Source organism: Cetorhinus maximus, chromosome 20, assembly GCF_964194155.1.
Source record: "Cetorhinus maximus chromosome 20, sCetMax3.hap1.1, whole genome shotgun sequence".
NCBI classification, from domain to species: Eukaryota; Metazoa; Chordata; class Chondrichthyes; order Lamniformes; family Cetorhinidae; genus Cetorhinus; species Cetorhinus maximus.
Window position 1 is genome coordinate 81,928,921 of NC_135898.1, and position 19,211 is coordinate 81,948,131.

At 49.3% G+C, this 19,211-nt stretch overlaps 1 protein-coding gene across 1 annotated transcript in view; it reads left to right on the plus strand.

Annotated features, from left to right (window-relative positions):
• Positions 1-3,912, plus strand: part of LOC144694613 (beta-TrCP-like) — a 40,164-nt gene extending 36,252 nt beyond the window's left edge. The window contains exons 9-10 of the mRNA XM_078565213.1: positions 1,325-1,403; positions 3,718-3,912. Coding sequence (XP_078421339.1) covers positions 1,325-1,403; positions 3,718-3,879 — 241 coding nt within the window. The 3' untranslated portion in view covers positions 3,880-3,912. The remainder of the gene's footprint in view (positions 1-1,324; positions 1,404-3,717) is intronic.
• Positions 3,913-19,211: the final 15,299 nt, after the last annotated feature.

Here is a 19,211-nt window from a genome sequence, read left to right on the forward strand (position 1 = left end):
GTTGTCAAAGCCCCAACACCACAGTCCCAAACGTAGACAAAACCAGTGTTACAGACAGGAGGAGGTTAATTTAAACAGCACTAATTTCTCCTCTCACCACCCATCCATAAACAGGAAGGTGTTTTGATTTGCTTCCCCCCTCTATAAGCAGTGGCGTCTTTCCCAAACCCTCAGTTTTGGTGTGATCCAATTTTTTATTGATGAACCCACAGCAAACTCGAGATAGGATGAACTTAAAGGGTTAGTTTATTTGCACGCACTCAAACACAGGAAGAGGGTTGCAATGTTGCCTCCTTTGCATTCATGCAGGAAAAGAGGGATAGAGAAAATAAAGATTTACAGTGCAGAGATCACAGAGAAAAGAAATATTGTTTCATGTTGGGGGGCTGGTGGCATGAGGGGTACCTGCTTCAAAACAACTGTCATCAAACTCTTTCGAGTTATCAACAGTCACAGATTGCAACTCTTTCGAGTACAATCACAATTCTTGGTTTCCGGGAGTGGGACATGAACCCACAACCCTCTGATTCAAAGGCGAGGGATCCACAGCTGACACCTCAAAATCTTTTAAATGCTTCTAATCAATGAGTGATCAACACTCGTTTCAAGAAATACAATAAATCGACACAACTGTCATCAACCTGCTTGCACTCCAGCCAGGTCTGAAGATTAAGGAAGCAGCACTCCGACAACCAGACACAACAACAGGCTCACAACAACAGCAATCATTGGTCAATTAGCCTGTCAATCAGGATGGTCTACGTGCTGCATTGGCTGCTTTGGACACACACCATCCAGATTGACAGGTCACTTGGCCAATGAGCCCTGGCCCCCCAAAGGCACAGGCCCTAGTGATTAAGACCGTCTGCACCTCCTCTCCTGGGCCCTGGAAATATCCAATGGCCACTATTTGAAGGGGAGCAAGGGAGTTCTACCCAGTGTATGGCCAATAGTAATCCCTCAACCAACATCAGTAAAATATATTGGCTGATCACATATTGCTGTAGAATTTTGCTGTTTGCAGTTTGACTGCTGTGTTCTTCATTAGCTATGAGGTACTTTGATCTGTCCGGAGGTCATGAATAAATACGTATTCTTTACTTCTATGTATCAGATATATCTCAAAACATTTTGCACTTTGATGAGCCTTTGAACTGTGATTACAGTTGTATTGGAAGCAGCCATCTTGTGCATAGGAAGGCCCCTCAGCCGGCCAATCAGAACAAATACCCCAGATTAAAGGTGGGGGGATGGGGAGGTGCAGGTGCCTTTAGCTCTGTGTCTCTTCCAGGCTCCATGCTCAATTATTTCTGTTTTTAAACAGGAAGATCAAGGTGTGGGACCTGGAGGCTGCGTTGGATCCCCGAGCCCCTGCCGGAACTCTGTGCCTGAGAACCCTGGTGGTAAGTAGGCCTGAGGCACAGGATCTACTCGAGGTGAATAATCCCAGGAGGGACGGAAAGGAAGCAAGCCTTGTAGCTGCAGGAAGTTGCCAGGCCGGGGCAGAGATGTGTGTGCCACACAGGGCAGGAGAGTGATGGCACAGTACACGAGTGCATAAGATACGTTGTACAGGTTTTCCGAATGGACATCCACTTAGTTCCATGCGATTGGCCAGTGTTCCTTCCCTGACTGATAATCGCCATGGAAATTAGTGAGTGCCAATCAGATGGTGTGTTGATGAGGTCCTGAGTGCGAGCTCCAGGCTGTGGTAAATACTGTCACCTCTGTCAGTGTTTGGTGGAAGAAACTGTTCTACTTCATGTTGTGTGTCTAGGGACATTTTACGCTATATAAATGCAGGTACTTGTTGCTATGTGAGATAACAATAAATGAGCTGCTGCTGACTGAGATGTTACTCTCCCAATATGTGGTGACATTATGTCCTTATCACCAAATCTCACATTGGTTTCATCCTCTGCCCCTCGGATACTTCCTCCTCCTTTGAGCAACTCAACTTGCCCCACCCCTCTCACCTCTCCTTTAAAATGTTTCCACCGAGGAAAATGAATCCCACCGAAGCCAGCATGGAGTCTGCACCACCAGAGGTGAACACAAGGTTGGTGTTAGTTGACCTAACTCCTTAGCTTGGCACCGGTTCCCTCCCGCTTCCCTAGTGATCAAGTCTAAGGGCCTAGCCTGCCTCTCTCTAGCTCTACCTCATTTATCTGCTCCCCACGTCCAAACTTTCCGCCTAATTTTCTGTTCAAGATAATGTCTTGTCTTCCCTCCCTCAGTTTCTGATCTGAGTGACTTCACAACCTAAGGGACGTTTGGTCATCAGCTCCCATTGTCCTCACTTCTCTTAATGCAATGTGCTTGTGAGTTCCCTAAACCTCTTACTGTAGTTTCCCTTTTATCTCCTCTCATTCACTGTGAGCTCACCTTGTACATGAAGACCCACCCCTTTGATCCATTTCCACTAAATGGCTGACACTGATTATTCCTGGCCCCTTGACCTAGCTGACAATATAAATGGTATCCTCACCTCTGGTGCTTTCCCATTTTTTTGTAAACCGCCATCATTACCCCATGCTCAAACAAAAATTCCCAACACATCTAAGTGATGTGGGATGTTGCTCTTTTCCAGAGAGTAAGAGGTTACTCTTTCCCCAGGAGTGAGGCATTACTCTCTCCCCAGGAGTGAGGCGTTACTCTCTCGCCAGGAGTGAGGCGTTATTCTCTCGCCAAGAGTGAGGCGTTACTCTCTCGCCAGGAGTGAGGCGTTACTCTCTCGCCAGGAGTGAGGCGTTACTCTCTCGCCAGGAGTGAGGCGTTACTCTCTCGCCAGGAGTGAGGCGTTACTCTCTCGCCAGGAGTAAGGCGTTACTCTCTCCCCAGGAGTGAGGCGTTACTCTCTCGCCAAGAGTGAGGCGTTACTCTCTCGCCAGGAGTGAGGCGTTACTCTCTCGCCAGGAGTGAGGCGTTACTCTCTCGCCAGGAGTGAGGCGTTACTCTCTCGCCAGGAGTAAGGCGTTACTCTCTCCCCAGGAGTGAGGCGTTACTCTCTCACCAGGAGTGAGGCGTTACTCTCTCGCCAGGAGTGAGGCGTTACTCTCTCGCCAGGAGTGAGGCGTTACTCTCTCGCCAGGAGTGAGGCGTTACTCTCTCGCCAGGAGTAAGGCGTTACTCTCTCACCAGGAGTGAGGCGTTACTCTCTCACCAGGAGTGAGGCGTTACTCTCTCGCCAGGAGTAAGGCGTTACTGTCTCACCAGGAGTGAGGCGTTACTGTCTCACCAGGAGTGAGGCGTTACTCTCTCGCCAGGAGTGAGGCATTACTGTCTCACCAGGAGTGAGGCGTTACTCTCTCGCCAGGAGTGAGGCGTTACTCTCTCGCCAGGAGTGAGGCGTTACTCTCTCGCCAGGAGTGAGGCGTTACTCTCTCGCCAGGAGTGAGGCATTACTCTCTCGCCAGGAGCGAGACGTTACTCTCTCGCCAGGAGCGAGGCGCTACTCTCTCGCCAGGAGTGAAACGGTACTCTCTCGCCAGGAGCGAGATGGTACTCTCTCGCCAGGAGTGAGGCGTTACTCTCTCGCCAGGAGTGAGGCGTTACTCTCTCGCCAGGAGTAAGGCGTTACTCTCTCGCCAGGAGTGAGGCGTTACTCTCTCGCCAGGAGTGAGGCGTTACTCTCTCGCCAGGAGTGAGGCATTACTCTTTTCCAGAGATGTCGATTCTAATTGCTTTTGGGTGAAATGTTTTTTGATCCAATTCCAGGAGCATTCTGGAAGAGTTTTCCGCCTACAGTTCGATGAGTTTCAAATTGTGAGTAGCTCTCACGATGACACAATCTTAATCTGGGACTTCCTGAATGAACCAACAATACAGAACGGGTCTGGGTCTTCGGCCTCCAGAGCCTTCACCTACAGCTCCAGATAGACAACACTCCGCCAGCCCCTTACACTTGCACAGGTAAAGCTGCCTTGTCATCTCTTCCAATCATCACAGTATAGTACTGAGCCATCACTGGGACTAGACGTACATTACCCTTATAGTGACCCTGTGAGTGAGGTGGATTAACATCAGTAGAGATACAGTCAGTAACACAGTGCACTGGGGGACTGGGGTTACTGAGTGACAGTGTGTGGGCAATGGATTAATGTCAGTAGAGATACAGCCAGTAACACAGGGTGCTGGGGGAGAGTGGTTATTGAGTGAAATGTGTGGGAGCTGTATTCACATCAGTAAAGATATAGTCAGTAACACAGGGTGCTTGGGGAAGCGGGGTTACTGAGTGACAGTGTGAAAGAACTGGATTAACATCAGTGGAGATACAGCCAGTAACACAGGGCACTGGGGGAGAAGAGTTACTGAGTGACAGTGTGAGAGAACTGGATTAAGATCAGTAGAGATACAGTCAGTAACACAGGGTGCTGGGGGAGAGGGGTGACTGAATGACAGTGTGAGGGAACTGCATTCGTATTAGTACACACAATGGTTAGTTAAAAATAACTTTATCAACTATAAATTGTGTGGTGCAAGGAAATCTGAGAACGAGTTTAAACAGGACTATCGCCTTCATTCAGAAATATAATTCTCCATCATGTTACACTTAAATAATCTTATGAGGAGAGTGGTGAGACTTTATCAGAAAGAGCACCCAGCTGTCTAGATGCACAGCATATCATTACAAAAAATCTAACAGCCGGGACCGGAAAATCCAGCTGGCGGAGGGGGCTGTAAAATTCCCCCAGTTAACAATTTCCTCGAATGGATGATCAGCAAAATACTTTGGATCTGGAGAAATGAGATTCACAGACCCACTCAAGGCTCAGTGCAGGAGAAGGGTTGATGTGTTAACTCAAGGCACCATTCTGAAAGGTGCAGGAAGAAGGGAGGTGTGGAAGTGCAGAGTGAAAGAGTGAGGTAGAGTAGAAAGTTCTGAGACCCAGGAGGCAGGTGACATGGGCTTTTATGTACTTCGGCTGCCAAGACAAAGAGAAAAAGTTTTCAATGTGATCTGGATCCAAATGATGCTGGACTTGACTTTGATTTAAATTCACCCCAATATCAGCTAAACCGTTCAGCTTACTTGAAACTTTCTACACAAAGACATACGTCACTGACTTCAGCCTGTGTTTCAGAATGAATATGCCCTCAGGATCATGCCCCTCTCGGTTCTCCTACCACACAGCTGTGACTGGGAGTAACTCTCTCTTCCGTTGTCTGGTACCAGTGTGGCAAAGATTGTAACACCTCTGCCTCCGATGTGGTTTCTTCCAGGAACTGGCAAATGCATCGAAGTTTGGACAACCTGTGGACCGACCAATGGAGGTACCAATGGTGGGCAGAGGTCTTGCTGCCTGTATCAGAAAGGACTCTGGTCTGAACAATGCAGGCAAGATTCCCCTGAAAGGCTGGGGGAGAAGAACAAAATGAATGAACATTGCTGCAATTTGACAGATGGTACATCATCTCTAACAACCACAGCCCTCCTCAATGTGATTTTGACATTTATTCCACATTCATCTTGTTGCTTGATGGTGATGTATTCATGGTTTACAAGCATGTCTGCAATCTCAGGCCCTGCACTGGAAACTAGAATAACTAAAAGAAAATCCTTTTTATTGTTTCTGTTCTTCCCCGAACCACATGGTGCTTCAGACCTTGACACACTGTACAGAGAGAGTTTGTTTTTCCAGATCCTTCTTCCCCTAAGTCATGCTGCTGAATGTGTCTCTCAGACACTGCAAAGCCCTTTCTTATCAGCTTTGCCAATTGGGGAAACTCAGGCTTGGGACTCCAGCCTGGCTGAGAGAAGAGAGAAAGTAACAGATCATCTTGTTACAATGCCTCAGTGTTTAGCTCAGTAAACTACATGGAAGACATTGGGAATGTTCTTAGGTCTGTGACTTGACACAACTGTATTTGACGTTTCCCTCAATTGGAAGGAACAGTCAGCGCTCAATCCACACTCGCTGCCTCACTCTATTGTAGCACAGTCTCAGTTTGTGTGAAATTCCCTCCCATCCAGCAATTAGTCACCAGTTAATGGAGTTGTTATCCGTACTTTGTTTCACTGGCTCGTGCTCTCATACTTCTCTTTAGTTTGGTAATTTCTTTGTAACATGTTGGTGGGTCATTGTATTAAGTTTGATTTTTATATTTTCTTTTAATGGGGGACAATTCTTCTAACAGAAGACTCACCTGGCAAAGGATCTCATACATTTAGGTGAAAGGAACTCTCACCTAGTACACAACTATTCTCACCCTCCCTGCCTGGTACAAAGCCCTGTCTGCCTCTACTTCCTCTTTCCACCTGTCAGCATCGCGGGGTTTACACGAACGGCTTTAGAAGATATGAAGGGAGTCAGAACACATTTGCAAACTGAATGATAGTGTTGGTATAGCCCGCATTAGTAACGTATCTCCCTGCAGGGTGCTGAGGCTACAGAGCAGGAAGTCCTAGCTAGACTCAATTCCCCACCTTTTACTGAGCTGGAGTGACAGCAGGAACACTGCAATTGTCCCCAAATTAAAGAGAAGGTGGGATTGGAGAACTCCATCAGGCTTATGGGAAAGTCCAGAGTGAGGGTACAATACACATAAAATAGCTGCTAACAAATCAAGGATTTAGGAGGAGGTTCTTTACAGAGAGTGGTGTGAATGAGAACCTTGCTATTACATGGAGTGCTTGAAGCAGAGGGAATTAACACATTTAGGGAGGCTGGTCAGTTTACTAGTTTCTTGCTGGATGTGATTGGTTAATATTGTCCTCTGACCATCTTATATATCCTTGATTTTCAAAGGAACAGCCATAATTTTATCATTAACTGATCTGGGAGGTACATATATTCCTTTAAGAGTCATTGCCTTAAATGGTCGAGTTAGTGACCCCAGTGACCTCAGATGAGCTTCACTGTCTGAACATTCGAGGTGCCATTATCATTCGCCTAACTTGACCGTTTTTTTTTTAGCAAAGAACCTGCACATTTTCGGATAAGCGGTTAAATATTACGCCTTGTAACAAACTTAATGGCAACTGCATCCTACTCCTTGTAAGCAATGCTTTGTTTCAAATTAATATTCTAGTTAGCTTTAGTTTATCGCAGTGTTCAATCTGACACCTGAAACTCCATTTTGAAGAATACTTAAGGCAACTCGTCACAACACTCTCTCCTGCTTTACAGCTCTCCCATTTCCCCAACACTCTCTCCTGCTTTACAGCTCTCCAATTTCCCCAACGCACTCTCCTGCTTTACAGCTCTCCCATTTCCCCAACACTCTCTCCCGCTTTACAGCTCTCCCATTGCCCCAACGCTCTCTCCCGCTTTACAGCTCTCCCATTTCCCCAACGCTCTCTCCCGCTTTACAGCTCTCCCATTTCCCCAACGCTCTCTCCTGCCTTACAGCTCTCCAATTTCCCCAACGCTCTCTCCTGCTTTACAGCTCTCCCATTTCCCCAACGTTCTCTCCCGCTTTACAGCTCTCCCATTTCCCCAACGCTCTCTCCTGCTTTACAGCTCTACCATTTCCCCAACGCTCTCTCCTGCTTTACAACTCTCCTATTTCCTCAACACTCTCCTGCTTTAGAGCTCCCCCATTCACTCAATGCACTCTCCTGCTTTACAGCCCTCCCATTTCTCCAACGCTCTCTCCTGCTTTACAGCTCTCCCATTCCCCCAACGCTCTCTCCTGCTTTACAGCCCTCCTATTTCCTCAACACTCTCCTGCTTCAAAGCTCTCCCATTTCCCCATCGCTCTCTCCTGCTTTACAGCTCTCCCATTTCCTCAACACTCTCTCCTGCTTTACAGCTCTCCCATTTCCCCAACACTCTCTCCTGCTTTACAGCTCTCCCAGTTCCCCAACACTCTCCTGCTTTACAGCTCTCCCATTTCCCCAACACTCTCTCCTGCTTTACAGCCCTCCTATTTCCTCAACACTCTCCTGCTTTACAGCCCGCCCATTTCCCCAACGCTCTCTCCTGCTTTACAGCTCTCCCATTTCCCCAATGCTCTCTACTGCTCTATAGCCCTCCTATTTCCTCAACACTCTCTCCTGCTTTACAGCTCTCCCATTTCCCCAACACTTTCTCCTGCCTTAAAGCTCTCCCATTTCCCCAATGCTCTCTCCTGCTTTACAGCTCTCCCATTTCCCCAACGCTCTCTCCAGCTTTACAGCTCTCCCATTTCCCCAACACTTTCTCCTGCCTTAAAGCTCTCCCATTTCCCCAACACTCTCCTGCTTTAAAGCTCTCCCATTTCCCCAACACTCTCTCCTTCTTTACAGCTCTCCCATTTCCCCAACGCTCTCTCCCGCTTTACAGCTCTCCCATTTCCCCAATGCTTTCTCCTGGTTTACAGCTCTCCCATTTCCCCAACAATCTCTCCTACTTTACAGCCCTCCTATTTCCTCAACACTCTCTCCTGCTTTACAGCCCTCCCATTTCTCCAAAACTCTCTCCTACTTTACAGCTCTCCCATTTCCCCAACACTCTCTCCTGCTTTACAGCTCTCCCATTTCCCCAACGCTCTCTCCTGCTTTACAGCTCTCCCATTTCCCCAACGCTCTCTCCTGCTTTACAGCTCTCCCATTTCCCTAACGCTCTCTCCTGCTTTACAGCTCTCCCATTTCCCCAATACTCTCCTGCTTTAAAGCTCTCCTATTTCCTCAACACTCTCCTGCTTTACAGCTCTACCATTTACCCAACACATTCTCCTGCTTTACAGCTCTACCATTTCCCCAACGCTCTCTCCTGCTTTACAGCTCTCCTATTTCCTCAACACTCTCCTGCTTTAGAGCTCCCCCATTCACTCAATGCACTCTCCTGCTTTACAGCCCTCCCATTTCTCCAACGCTCTCTCCTGCTTTACAGCTCTCCCATTCCCCCAACGCTCTCTCCTGCTTTACAGCTCTCCCAGTTCCCCAACACTCTCCTGCTTTACAGCTCTCCCATTTCCCCAACACTCTCTCCTGCTTTACAGCCCTCCTATTTCCTCAACACTCTCCTGCTTTACAGCCCGCCCATTTCCCCAACGCTCTCTCCTGCTTTACAGCTCTCCCATTTCCCCAATGCTCTCTACTGCTCTATAGCCCTCCTATTTCCTCAACACTCTCTCCTGCTTTACAGCTCTCCCATTTCCCCAACACTTTCTCCTGCCTTAAAGCTCTCCCATTTCCCCAATGCTCTCTCCTGCTTTACAGCTCTCCCATTTCCCCAACGCTCTCTCCAGCTTTACAGCTCTCCCATTTCCCCAACACTTTCTCCTGCCTTAAAGCTCTCCCATTTCCCCAACACTCTCCTGCTTTAAAGCTCTCCCATTTCCCCAACACTCTCTCCTTCTTTACAGCTCTCCCATTTCCCCAACGCTCTCTCCCGCTTTACAGCTCTCCCATTTCCCCAATGCTTTCTCCTGGTTTACAGCTCTCCCATTTCCCCAACAATCTCTCCTACTTTACAGCCCTCCTATTTCCTCAACACTCTCTCCTGCTTTACAGCCCTCCCATTTCTCCAAAACTCTCTCCTACTTTACAGCTCTCCCATTTCCCCAACACTCTCTCCTGCTTTACAGCTCTCCCATTTCCCCAACGCTCTCTCCTGCTTTACAGCTCTCCCATTTCCCCAACGCTCTCTCCTGCTTTACAGCTCTCCCATTTCCCTAACGCTCTCTCCTGCTTTACAGCTCTCCCATTTCCCCAATACTCTCCTGCTTTAAAGCTCTCCTATTTCCTCAACACTCTCCTGCTTTACAGCTCTACCATTTACCCAACACATTCTCCTGCTTTACAGCCCTGCCATTTCCCCAACGCTCTCTCCTGCTTTACAGCTCTCCTATTTCATCAACACTCTCCTGCTTTACAGCTCTACCATTTCCACAGCGCACTCTCCTGCTTTACAGCTCTCCCATTTCCCCAACGCAAACTCCTGCTTTACAGCTCTCCCATTTCCTCAACACTCTCTCCTGCTTTACAGCTCTCCCATTTCCCCAACGCTCTCTCCTGCTTTACAGCTCTCCCATTTCCCCAACGCTCTCTCCTGCTTTACAGCTCTCCCATTTCCCCAACGCACTCTCCTGCTTTAAAGCTCTCCCATTTCCCCAACGCTCTCTCCTGCTTTACAGCTCTCCCATTTCCCCAACGCTCTCTCCTGCTTTACAGCTCTCCCATTTCCCCAACGCACTCTCCTGCTTTAAAGCTCTCCCATTTCCCTAACGCTCTCTCCTGCTTTACAGCTCTCCCATTTCCTCAACACTCTCTCCTGCTTTACAGCTCTCCCATTTCCCCAACGCTCTCTCCTGCTTTACAGCTCTCCCATTTCCCCAACGCTCTCTCCTGCTTTACAGCTCTCCCATTTCCCTAACGCTCTCTCCTGCTTTACAGCTCTCCCATTTCCTCAACACTCTCTCCTGCTTTACAGCTCTCCCATTTCCCCAACACTCTCTCCTGCTTTACAGCTCTCCCATTTCCCCAACACTCTCTCCTGCTTTACATCTCTCCCATTTCCCCAACGCACTCTCCTGCTTTACAGCTCTCCCATTTCCCCTACACTCTTTCCTGCTTTACAGCTCTCCCATTTCCCCAACACTCTCTCCTGCTTTACAGCCCTCCCATTTCTCCAAAACACTCTCCTGCTTTACAGCTCTCCCATTTCCCCAACACTCTCTCCTGCTTTACAGCTCTCCCATTTCCCCAACGCTCTCTCCTGCTTTACAGCTCTCCCATTTCCCCAACGCTCTCTCCTGCTTTACAGCTCTCCCATTTCCCCAACGCTCTCTCCTGCTTTACAGCTCTCCCATTTCCCTAACGCTCTCTCCTGCTTTACAGCTCTCCCATTTCCCCAACACTCTCCTGCTTTAAAGATCTCCTATTTCCTCAACACACTCCTGCTTTACAGCTCTACCATTTACCCAACGCATTCTCCTGCTTTACAGCCCTCCCATTTCCCCAACGCTCTCTCCTGCTTTACAGCTTTCCTATTTCATCAACACTCTGCTGCTTTACAGCTCTACCATTTCCACAACGCACTCTCCTGCTTTACAGCTCTCCAATTTCCCGAACGCAAACTCCTGCTTTACAGCTCTCCCATTTCCTCAACACTCTCTCCTGCTTTACAGCTCTCCCATTTCCCCAACGCTCTCTCCTGCTTTACAGCTCTCCCATTTCCTCAACGCTCTCTCCTGCTTTACAGCTCTCCCATTTCCCCAACGCACTCTCCTGCTTTACAGCTCTCCCATTTCCCTAACGCTCTCTCCTGCTTTACAGCTCTCCCATTTCCCCAACGCTCTCTCCTGCTTTACAGCTCTCCCATTTCCCTAACGCTCTCTCCTGCTTTACAGCTCTCCCATTTCCCTAACGCTCTCTCCTGCTTTACAGCTCTCCCATTTCTCCAACACTCTCCTGCTTTAAAGCTCTCCTATTTCCTCAACACTCTCCTGCTTTGCAGCTCTACCATTTACCCAACGCATTCTCCTGCTTTACAGCCCTCCCATTTCCCAAACGCTCTCTCCTGCTTTACAGCTCTCCTATTTCATCAATACTCTGCTGCTTTACAGCTCTACCATTTCCACAACGCACTCTCCTGCTTTACAGCCCTCCCATTTCCCCAAGGCAAACTCCTGCTTTACAGCTCTCCCATTTCCTCAACACTCTCTCCTGCATTACAGCTCTCTCATTTCCCCAATGCAAACTCCTGCTTTACATCTCTCCCATTTCCTCAACACTCTCTCCTGCATTACAGCTCTCCCATTTCCCCAACGCTCTCTCCTGCTTTACAGCTCTCCCATTTCCCCAACGCTCTCTCCTGCTTTACAGCTCTCCCATTTCCCCAACTCTCTGCCCTGATTTACAGCTCTCCCATTTCCTCAACGCTCTCTCCTGCTTTACAGCTCTCCCATTTCCCCAACACTCTCTCCGGCTTTACAGCTCTCCCGTTTCCCCAAAGCTCTCTCCTGCTTTTCAGCTCGCCCATTTCCTCAACGCTCTCTCCTGCTTTACAGCTATCCCATTTCCCCAACGCTCTCTCCTGCTTTACAGCTCTCCCATTTCCCCAATACTCTCTCCTGCTTTACAGCTATCCCATTCCCCCAACGCTCTCTCCTGCTTTACAGCCCTCCTATTTCCTCAACACTCTCCTGCTTCAAAGCTCTCCCATTTCCCCATCGCTCTCTCCTGCTTTACAGCTCTCCCATTTCCTCAACACTCTCTCCTGCTTTACAGCTCTCCCATTTCCCCAACACTCTCTCCTGCTTTACAGCTCTCCCAGTTCCCCAACACTCTCCTGCTTTACAGCTCTCCTATTTCCCCAACACTCTCTCCTGCTTTACAGCCCTCCTATTTCCTCAACACTCTCCTGCTTTACAGCCCGCCCATTTCCCCAACGCTCTCTCCTGCTTTACAGCTCTCCCATTTCCCCAATGCTCTCTACTGCTCTATAGCCCTCCTATTTCCTCAACACTCTCTCCTGCTTTACAGCTCTCCCATTTCCCCAACACTTTCTCCTGCCTTAAAGCTCTCCCATTTCCCCAATGCTCTCTCCTGCTTTACAGCTCTCCCATTTCCCCAACGCTCTCTCCAGCTTTACAGCTCTCCCATTTCCCCAACACTTTCTCCTGCCTTAAAGCTCTCCCATTTCCCCAACACTCTCCTGCTTTAAAGCTCTCCCATTTCCCCAACACTCTCTCCTTCTTTACAGCTCTCCCATTTCCCCAACGCTCTCTCCCGCTTTACAGCTCTCCCATTTCCCCAATGCTTTCTCCTGGTTTACAGCTCTCCCATTTCCCCAACAATCTCTCCTACTTTACAGCCCTCCTATTTCCTCAACACTCTCTCCTGCTTTACAGCCCTCCCATTTCTCCAAAACTCTCTCCTACTTTACAGCTCTCCCATTTCCCCAACACTCTCTCCTGCTTTACAGCTCTCCCATTTCCCCAACGCTCTCTCCTGCTTTACAGCTCTCCCATTTCCCCAACGCTCTCTCCTGCTTTACAGCTCTCCCATTTCCCTAACGCTCTCTCCTGCTTTACAGCTCTCCCATTTCCCCAATACTCTCCTGCTTTAAAGCTCTCCTATTTCCTCAACACTCTCCTGCTTTACAGCTCTACCATTTACCCAACACATTCTCCTGCTTTACAGCTCTACCATTTCCCCAACGCTCTCTCCTGCTTTACAGCTCTCCTATTTCCTCAACACTCTCCTGCTTTAGAGCTCCCCCATTCACTCAATGCACTCTCCTGCTTTACAGCCCTCCCATTTCTCCAACGCTCTCTCCTGCTTTACAGCTCTCCCATTCCCCCAACGCTCTCTCCTGCTTTACAGCCCTCCTATTTCCTCAACACTCTCCTGCTTCAAAGCTCTCCCATTTCCCCATCGCTCTCTCCTGCTTTACAGCTCTCCCATTTCCTCAACACTCTCTCCTGCTTTACAGCTCTCCCATTTCCCCAACACTCTCTCCTGCTTTACAGCTCTCCCAGTTCCCCAACACTCTCCTGCTTTACAGCTCTCCCATTTCCCCAACACTCTCTCCTGCTTTACAGCCCTCCTATTTCCTCAACACTCTCCTGCTTTACAGCCCGCCCATTTCCCCAACGCTCTCTCCTGCTTTACAGCTCTCCCATTTCCCCAATGCTCTCTACTGCTCTATAGCCCTCCTATTTCCTCAACACTCTCTCCTGCTTTACAGCTCTCCCATTTCCCCAACACTTTCTCCTGCCTTAAAGCTCTCCCATTTCCCCAATGCTCTCTCCTGCTTTACAGCTCTCCCATTTCCCCAACGCTCTCTCCAGCTTTACAGCTCTCCCATTTCCCCAACACTTTCTCCTGCCTTAAAGCTCTCCCATTTCCCCAACACTCTCCTGCTTTAAAGCTCTCCCATTTCCCCAACACTCTCTCCTTCTTTACAGCTCTCCCATTTCCCCAACGCTCTCTCCCGCTTTACAGCTCTCCCATTTCCCCAATGCTTTCTCCTGGTTTACAGCTCTCCCATTTCCCCAACAATCTCTCCTACTTTACAGCCCTCCTATTTCCTCAACACTCTCTCCTGCTTTACAGCCCTCCCATTTCTCCAAAACTCTCTCCTACTTTACAGCTCTCCCATTTCCCCAACACTCTCTCCTGCTTTACAGCTCTCCCATTTCCCCAACGCTCTCTCCTGCTTTACAGCTCTCCCATTTCCCCAACGCTCTCTCCTGCTTTACAGCTCTCCCATTTCCCTAACGCTCTCTCCTGCTTTACAGCTCTCCCATTTCCCCAATACTCTCCTGCTTTAAAGCTCTCCTATTTCCTCAACACTCTCCTGCTTTACAGCTCTACCATTTCCCCAACGCTCTCTCCTGCTTTACAGCTCTCCTATTTCATCAACACTCTCCTGCTTTACAGCTCTACCATTTCCACAGCGCACTCTCCTGCTTTACAGCTCTCCCATTTCCCCAACGCAAACTCCTGCTTTACAGCTCTCCCATTTCCTCAACACTCTCTCCTGCTTTACAGCTCTCCCATTTCCCCAACGCTCTCTCCTGCTTTACAGCTCTCCCATTTCCCCAACGCTCTCTCCTGCTTTACAGCTCTCCCATTTCCCCAACGCACTCTCCTGCTTTAAAGCTCTCCCATTTCCCCAACGCTCTCTCCTGCTTTACAGCTCTCCCATTTCCCCAACGCTCTCTCCTGCTTTACAGCTCTCCCATTTCCCCAACGCACTCTCCTGCTTTAAAGCTCTCCCATTTCCCTAACGCTCTCTCCTGCTTTACAGCTCTCCCATTTCCTCAACACTCTCTCCTGCTTTACAGCTCTCCCATTTCCCCAACGCTCTCTCCTGCTTTACAGCTCTCCCATTTCCCCAACGCTCTCTCCTGCTTTACAGCTCTCCCATTTCCCTAACGCTCTCTCCTGCTTTACAGCTCTCCCATTTCCTCAACACTCTCTCCTGCTTTACAGCTCTCCCATTTCCCCAACACTCTCTCCTGCTTTACAGCTCTCCCATTTCCCCAACACTCTCTCCTGCTTTACATCTCTCCCATTTCCCCAACGCACTCTCCTGCTTTACAGCTCTCCCATTTCCCCTACACTCTTTCCTGCTTTACAGCTCTCCCATTTCCCCAACACTCTCTCCTGCTTTACAGCCCTCCCATTTCTCCAAAACACTCTCCTGCTTTACAGCTCTCCCATTTCCCCAACACTCTCTCCTGCTTTACAGCTCTCCCATTTCCCCAACGCTCTCTCCTGCTTTACAGCTCTCCCATTTCCCCAACGCTCTCTCCTGCTTTACAGCTCTCCCATTTCCCCAACGCTCTCTCCTGCTTTACAGCTCTCCCATTTCCCTAACGCTCTCTCCTGCTTTACAGCTCTCCCATTTCCCCAACACTCTCCTGCTTTAAAGATCTCCTATTTCCTCAACACACTCCTGCTTTACAGCTCTACCATTTACCCAACGCATTCTCCTGCTTTACAGCCCTCCCATTTCCCCAACGCTCTCTCCTGCTTTACAGCTTTCCTATTTCATCAACACTCTCCTGCTTTACAGCTCTACCATTTCCACAACGCACTCTCCTGCTTTACAGCTCTCCAATTTCCCGAACGCAAACTCCTGCTTTACAGCTCTCCCATTTCCTCAACACTCTCTCCTGCTTTACAGCTCTCCCATTTCCCCAACGCTCTCTCCTGCTTTACAGCTCTCCCATTTCCTCAACGCTCTCTCCTGCTTTACAGCTCTCCCATTTCCCCAACGCACTCTCCTGCTTTACAGCTCTCCCATTTCCCTAACGCTCTCTCCTGCTTTACAGCTCTCCCATTTCCCCAACGCTCTCTCCTGCTTTACAGCTCTCCCATTTCCCTAACGCTCTCTCCTGCTTTACAGCTCTCCCATTTCCCTAACGCTCTCTCCTGCTTTACAGCTCTCCCATTTCTCCAACACTCTCCTGCTTTAAAGCTCTCCTATTTCCTCAACACTCTCCTGCTTTGCAGCTCTACCATTTACCCAATGCATTCTCCTGCTTTACAGCCCTCCCATTTCCCAAACGCTCTCTCCTGCTTTACAGCTCTCCTATTTCATCAATACTCTGCTGCTTTACAGCTCTACCATTTCCACAACGCACTCTCCTGCTTTACAGCCCTCCCATTTCCCCAAGGCAAACTCCTGCTTTACAGCTCTCCCATTTCCTCAACACTCTCTCCTGCATTACAGCTCTCTCATTTCCCCAATGCAAACTCCTGCTTTACATCTCTCCCATTTCCTCAACACTCTCTCCTGCATTACAGCTCTCCCATTTCCCCAACGCTCTCTCCTGCTTTACAGCTCTCCCATTTCCCCAACGCTCTCTCCTGCTTTACAGCTCTCCCATTTCCCCAACTCTCTGCCCTGATTTACAGCTCTCCCATTTCCTCAACGCTCTCTCCTGCTTTACAGCTCTCCCATTTCCCCAACACTCTCTCCGGCTTTACAGCTCTCCCGTTTCCCCAAAGCTCTCTCCTGCTTTTCAGCTCGCCCATTTCCTCAACGCTCTCTCCTGCTTTACAGCTATCCCATTTCCCCAACGCTCTCTCCTGCTTTACAGCTCTCCCATTTCCCCAATACTCTCTCCTGCTTTACAGCTATCCCATTTCCCCAACGGGCTCTCCTGCTTTACAGCTCTCCCATTTCCCCAACGCTCTCTCCTGCTTTACAGCTCTCCCATTTCCCCAACACTCTCTCCTGCATTACAGCTCTCCCATTTCCTCAACACTCTCTCCTGCATTACAGCTCTCCCATTTCCCCCACACTCTCTCCTGCTTTACAGCTCTCCCAGTTCCCCAACACTCTCCTGCTTTACAGCTCTCCCATTTCCCCAACACTCTCTCCGGCTTTACAGCTCTCCCATTTCCCCAACGCTCTCTCCTGCTTTACAGTTCTCCCATTTCCCCAACACTCTCTCCGGCTTTACAGCTCTCCCATTTCCCCAACACTCTCTCCTGCTTTACAGCTCTCCCATTTCTCCAACGCTCACTCCTGATTTACAGCTCTCCCATTTCCCCAACACACTCTCCTGCTTTAAACCTCTCCCATTTCCCCAAGTCTCTCTCCTCCTTTACAGCTCTCCCATTTCCCCAACGCTCTGTCCTGCTTTATAGACCTCCTATTTCCTCAACACTCTCCTGCTTTACAGCTCACCCATTTCCCCAACAATCTCTCCTGCTTTACAGCCCTCCTATTTCCCCAACGCTCTCTCCTGCTTTACAGCTCTCCCAGTGCCCCAAAACTCTCTCCTGCTTTTCAGCTCGCCCATTTCCTCAACGCTCTCTCCTGCTTTACAGCTATCCCATTTCCCCAACGCTCTCTCCTGCTTTACAGCTCTCCCATTTCCCCAATACTCTCTCCTGCTTTACAGCTATCCCATTTCCCCAACGGGCTCTCCTGCTTTACAGCTCTCCCATTTCCCCAACGCTCTCTCCTGCTTTACAGCTCTCCCATTTCCCCAACACTCTCTCCTGCATTACAGCTCTCCCATTTCCTCAACACTCTCTCCTGCATTACAGCTCTCCCATTTCCCCCACACTCTCTCCTGCTTTACAGCTCTCCCAGTTCCCCAACACTCTCCTGCTTTACAGCTCTCCCATTTCCCCAACACTCTCTCCGGCTTTACAGCTCTCCCATTTCCCCAACGCTCTCTCCTGCTTTACAGTTCTCCCATTTCCCCAACACTCTCTCCGGCTTTACAGCTCTCCCATTTCCCCAACACTCTCTCCTGCTTTACAGCTCTCCCATTTCTCCAACGCTCACTCCTGATTTACAGCTCTCCCATTTCCCCAACACACTCTCCTGCTTTAAACCTCTCCCATTTCCCCAAGTCTCTCTCCTCCTTTACAGCTCTCCCATTTCCCCAACGCTCTGTCCTGCTTTATAGACCTCCTATTTCCTCAACACTCTCCTGCTTTACAGCTCACCCATTTCCCCAACAATCTCTCCTGCTTTACAGCCCTCCTATTTCCCCAACGCTCTCTCCTGCTTTACAGCTCTCCCAGTGCCCCAAAACTCTCTCCTGCTTTACAGCTCTCCCATTTCCCCAACACTCACTCCTGCTTTACAGCTCTGCCATTTCCCCAACGCTCTCTCCTGCTTTACAGCTCTCCCAGTTCCCCAACACTCTCTCCTGCTTTACAACTCTCCCATTTCCCCAACACTCTCTCCTGCTTTACAGCTCTCCCATTTCCCCAACACTCTCTCCTGCTTTACATCTCTCCCATTTCCCCAACACTCTCTCCTGCTTTACAGCTCTCCCATTTCCCCTACACTCTCTCCTGCTTTACAGCTCTCCCATTTCCCCAACACTCTCTCCTGCGTTACAGTCCTCCCATTTCTCCAAAACACTCTCCTGCTTTACAGCTCTCCCTTTTTCCCCAACACTCTCTCCTTCTTTACAGCTCTCCCATTTCCCCAACACTCTCTCCTGCTTTACAGCTCTCCCATTTCCCCAACGCTCTCTCCTGCTTTACAGCTCTCCCATTTCCCGAACGCTCTCTCCTGCTTTACAGCTCTCCCATTTCCCTAACGCTCTCTCCTGCTTTACAGCTCTCCCATTTCCCCAACACTCTCCTGCTTTAAAGCTCTCCTATTTCCTCAACACTCTCCTGCTTTACAGCTCTACCATTTACCCAACACATTCTCCTGCTTTACAGCCCTCCCATTTCCCCAACGCTCTCTCCTGCTTTACAGCTCTCCTATTTCATCAACACTCTCCTGCTTTACAGCTCTACCATTTCCACAACGCACTCTACTGCTTTACAGCTCTCCCATTTCCCCAACGCAAACTCCTGCTTTACAGCTCTCCCATTTCCTCAACACTCTCTCCTGCTTTACAGCTCTCCCATTTCCCCAACGCTCTCTCCTGCTTTACAGCTCTCCCATTTCCCCAACGCTCTCTCCTGCTTTACAGCTCTCCCATTTCCCCAACGCACTCTCCTGCTTTACAGCTATCCCATTTCCCTAACGCTCTCTCCTGCTTTACAGCTCTCCCATTTCCCCAACGCTCTCTCCTGCTTTACAGCTCTCCCATTTCCCTAACGCTCTCTCCTGCTTTACAGCTCTCCCATTTCCCTAACGCTCTCTCCTGCTTTACAGCTCTCCCATTTCCCCAACACTCTCCTGCTTTAAAGCTCTCCTATTTCCTCAGCACTCTCCTGCTTTGCAGCTCTACCATTTACCCAACGTATACTCCTGCTTTACAGCCCTCCCATTTCCCCAACGCTCTCTCCTGCTTTACAGCTCTCCTATTTCATCAACACTCTGCTGCTTTACAGCTCTACC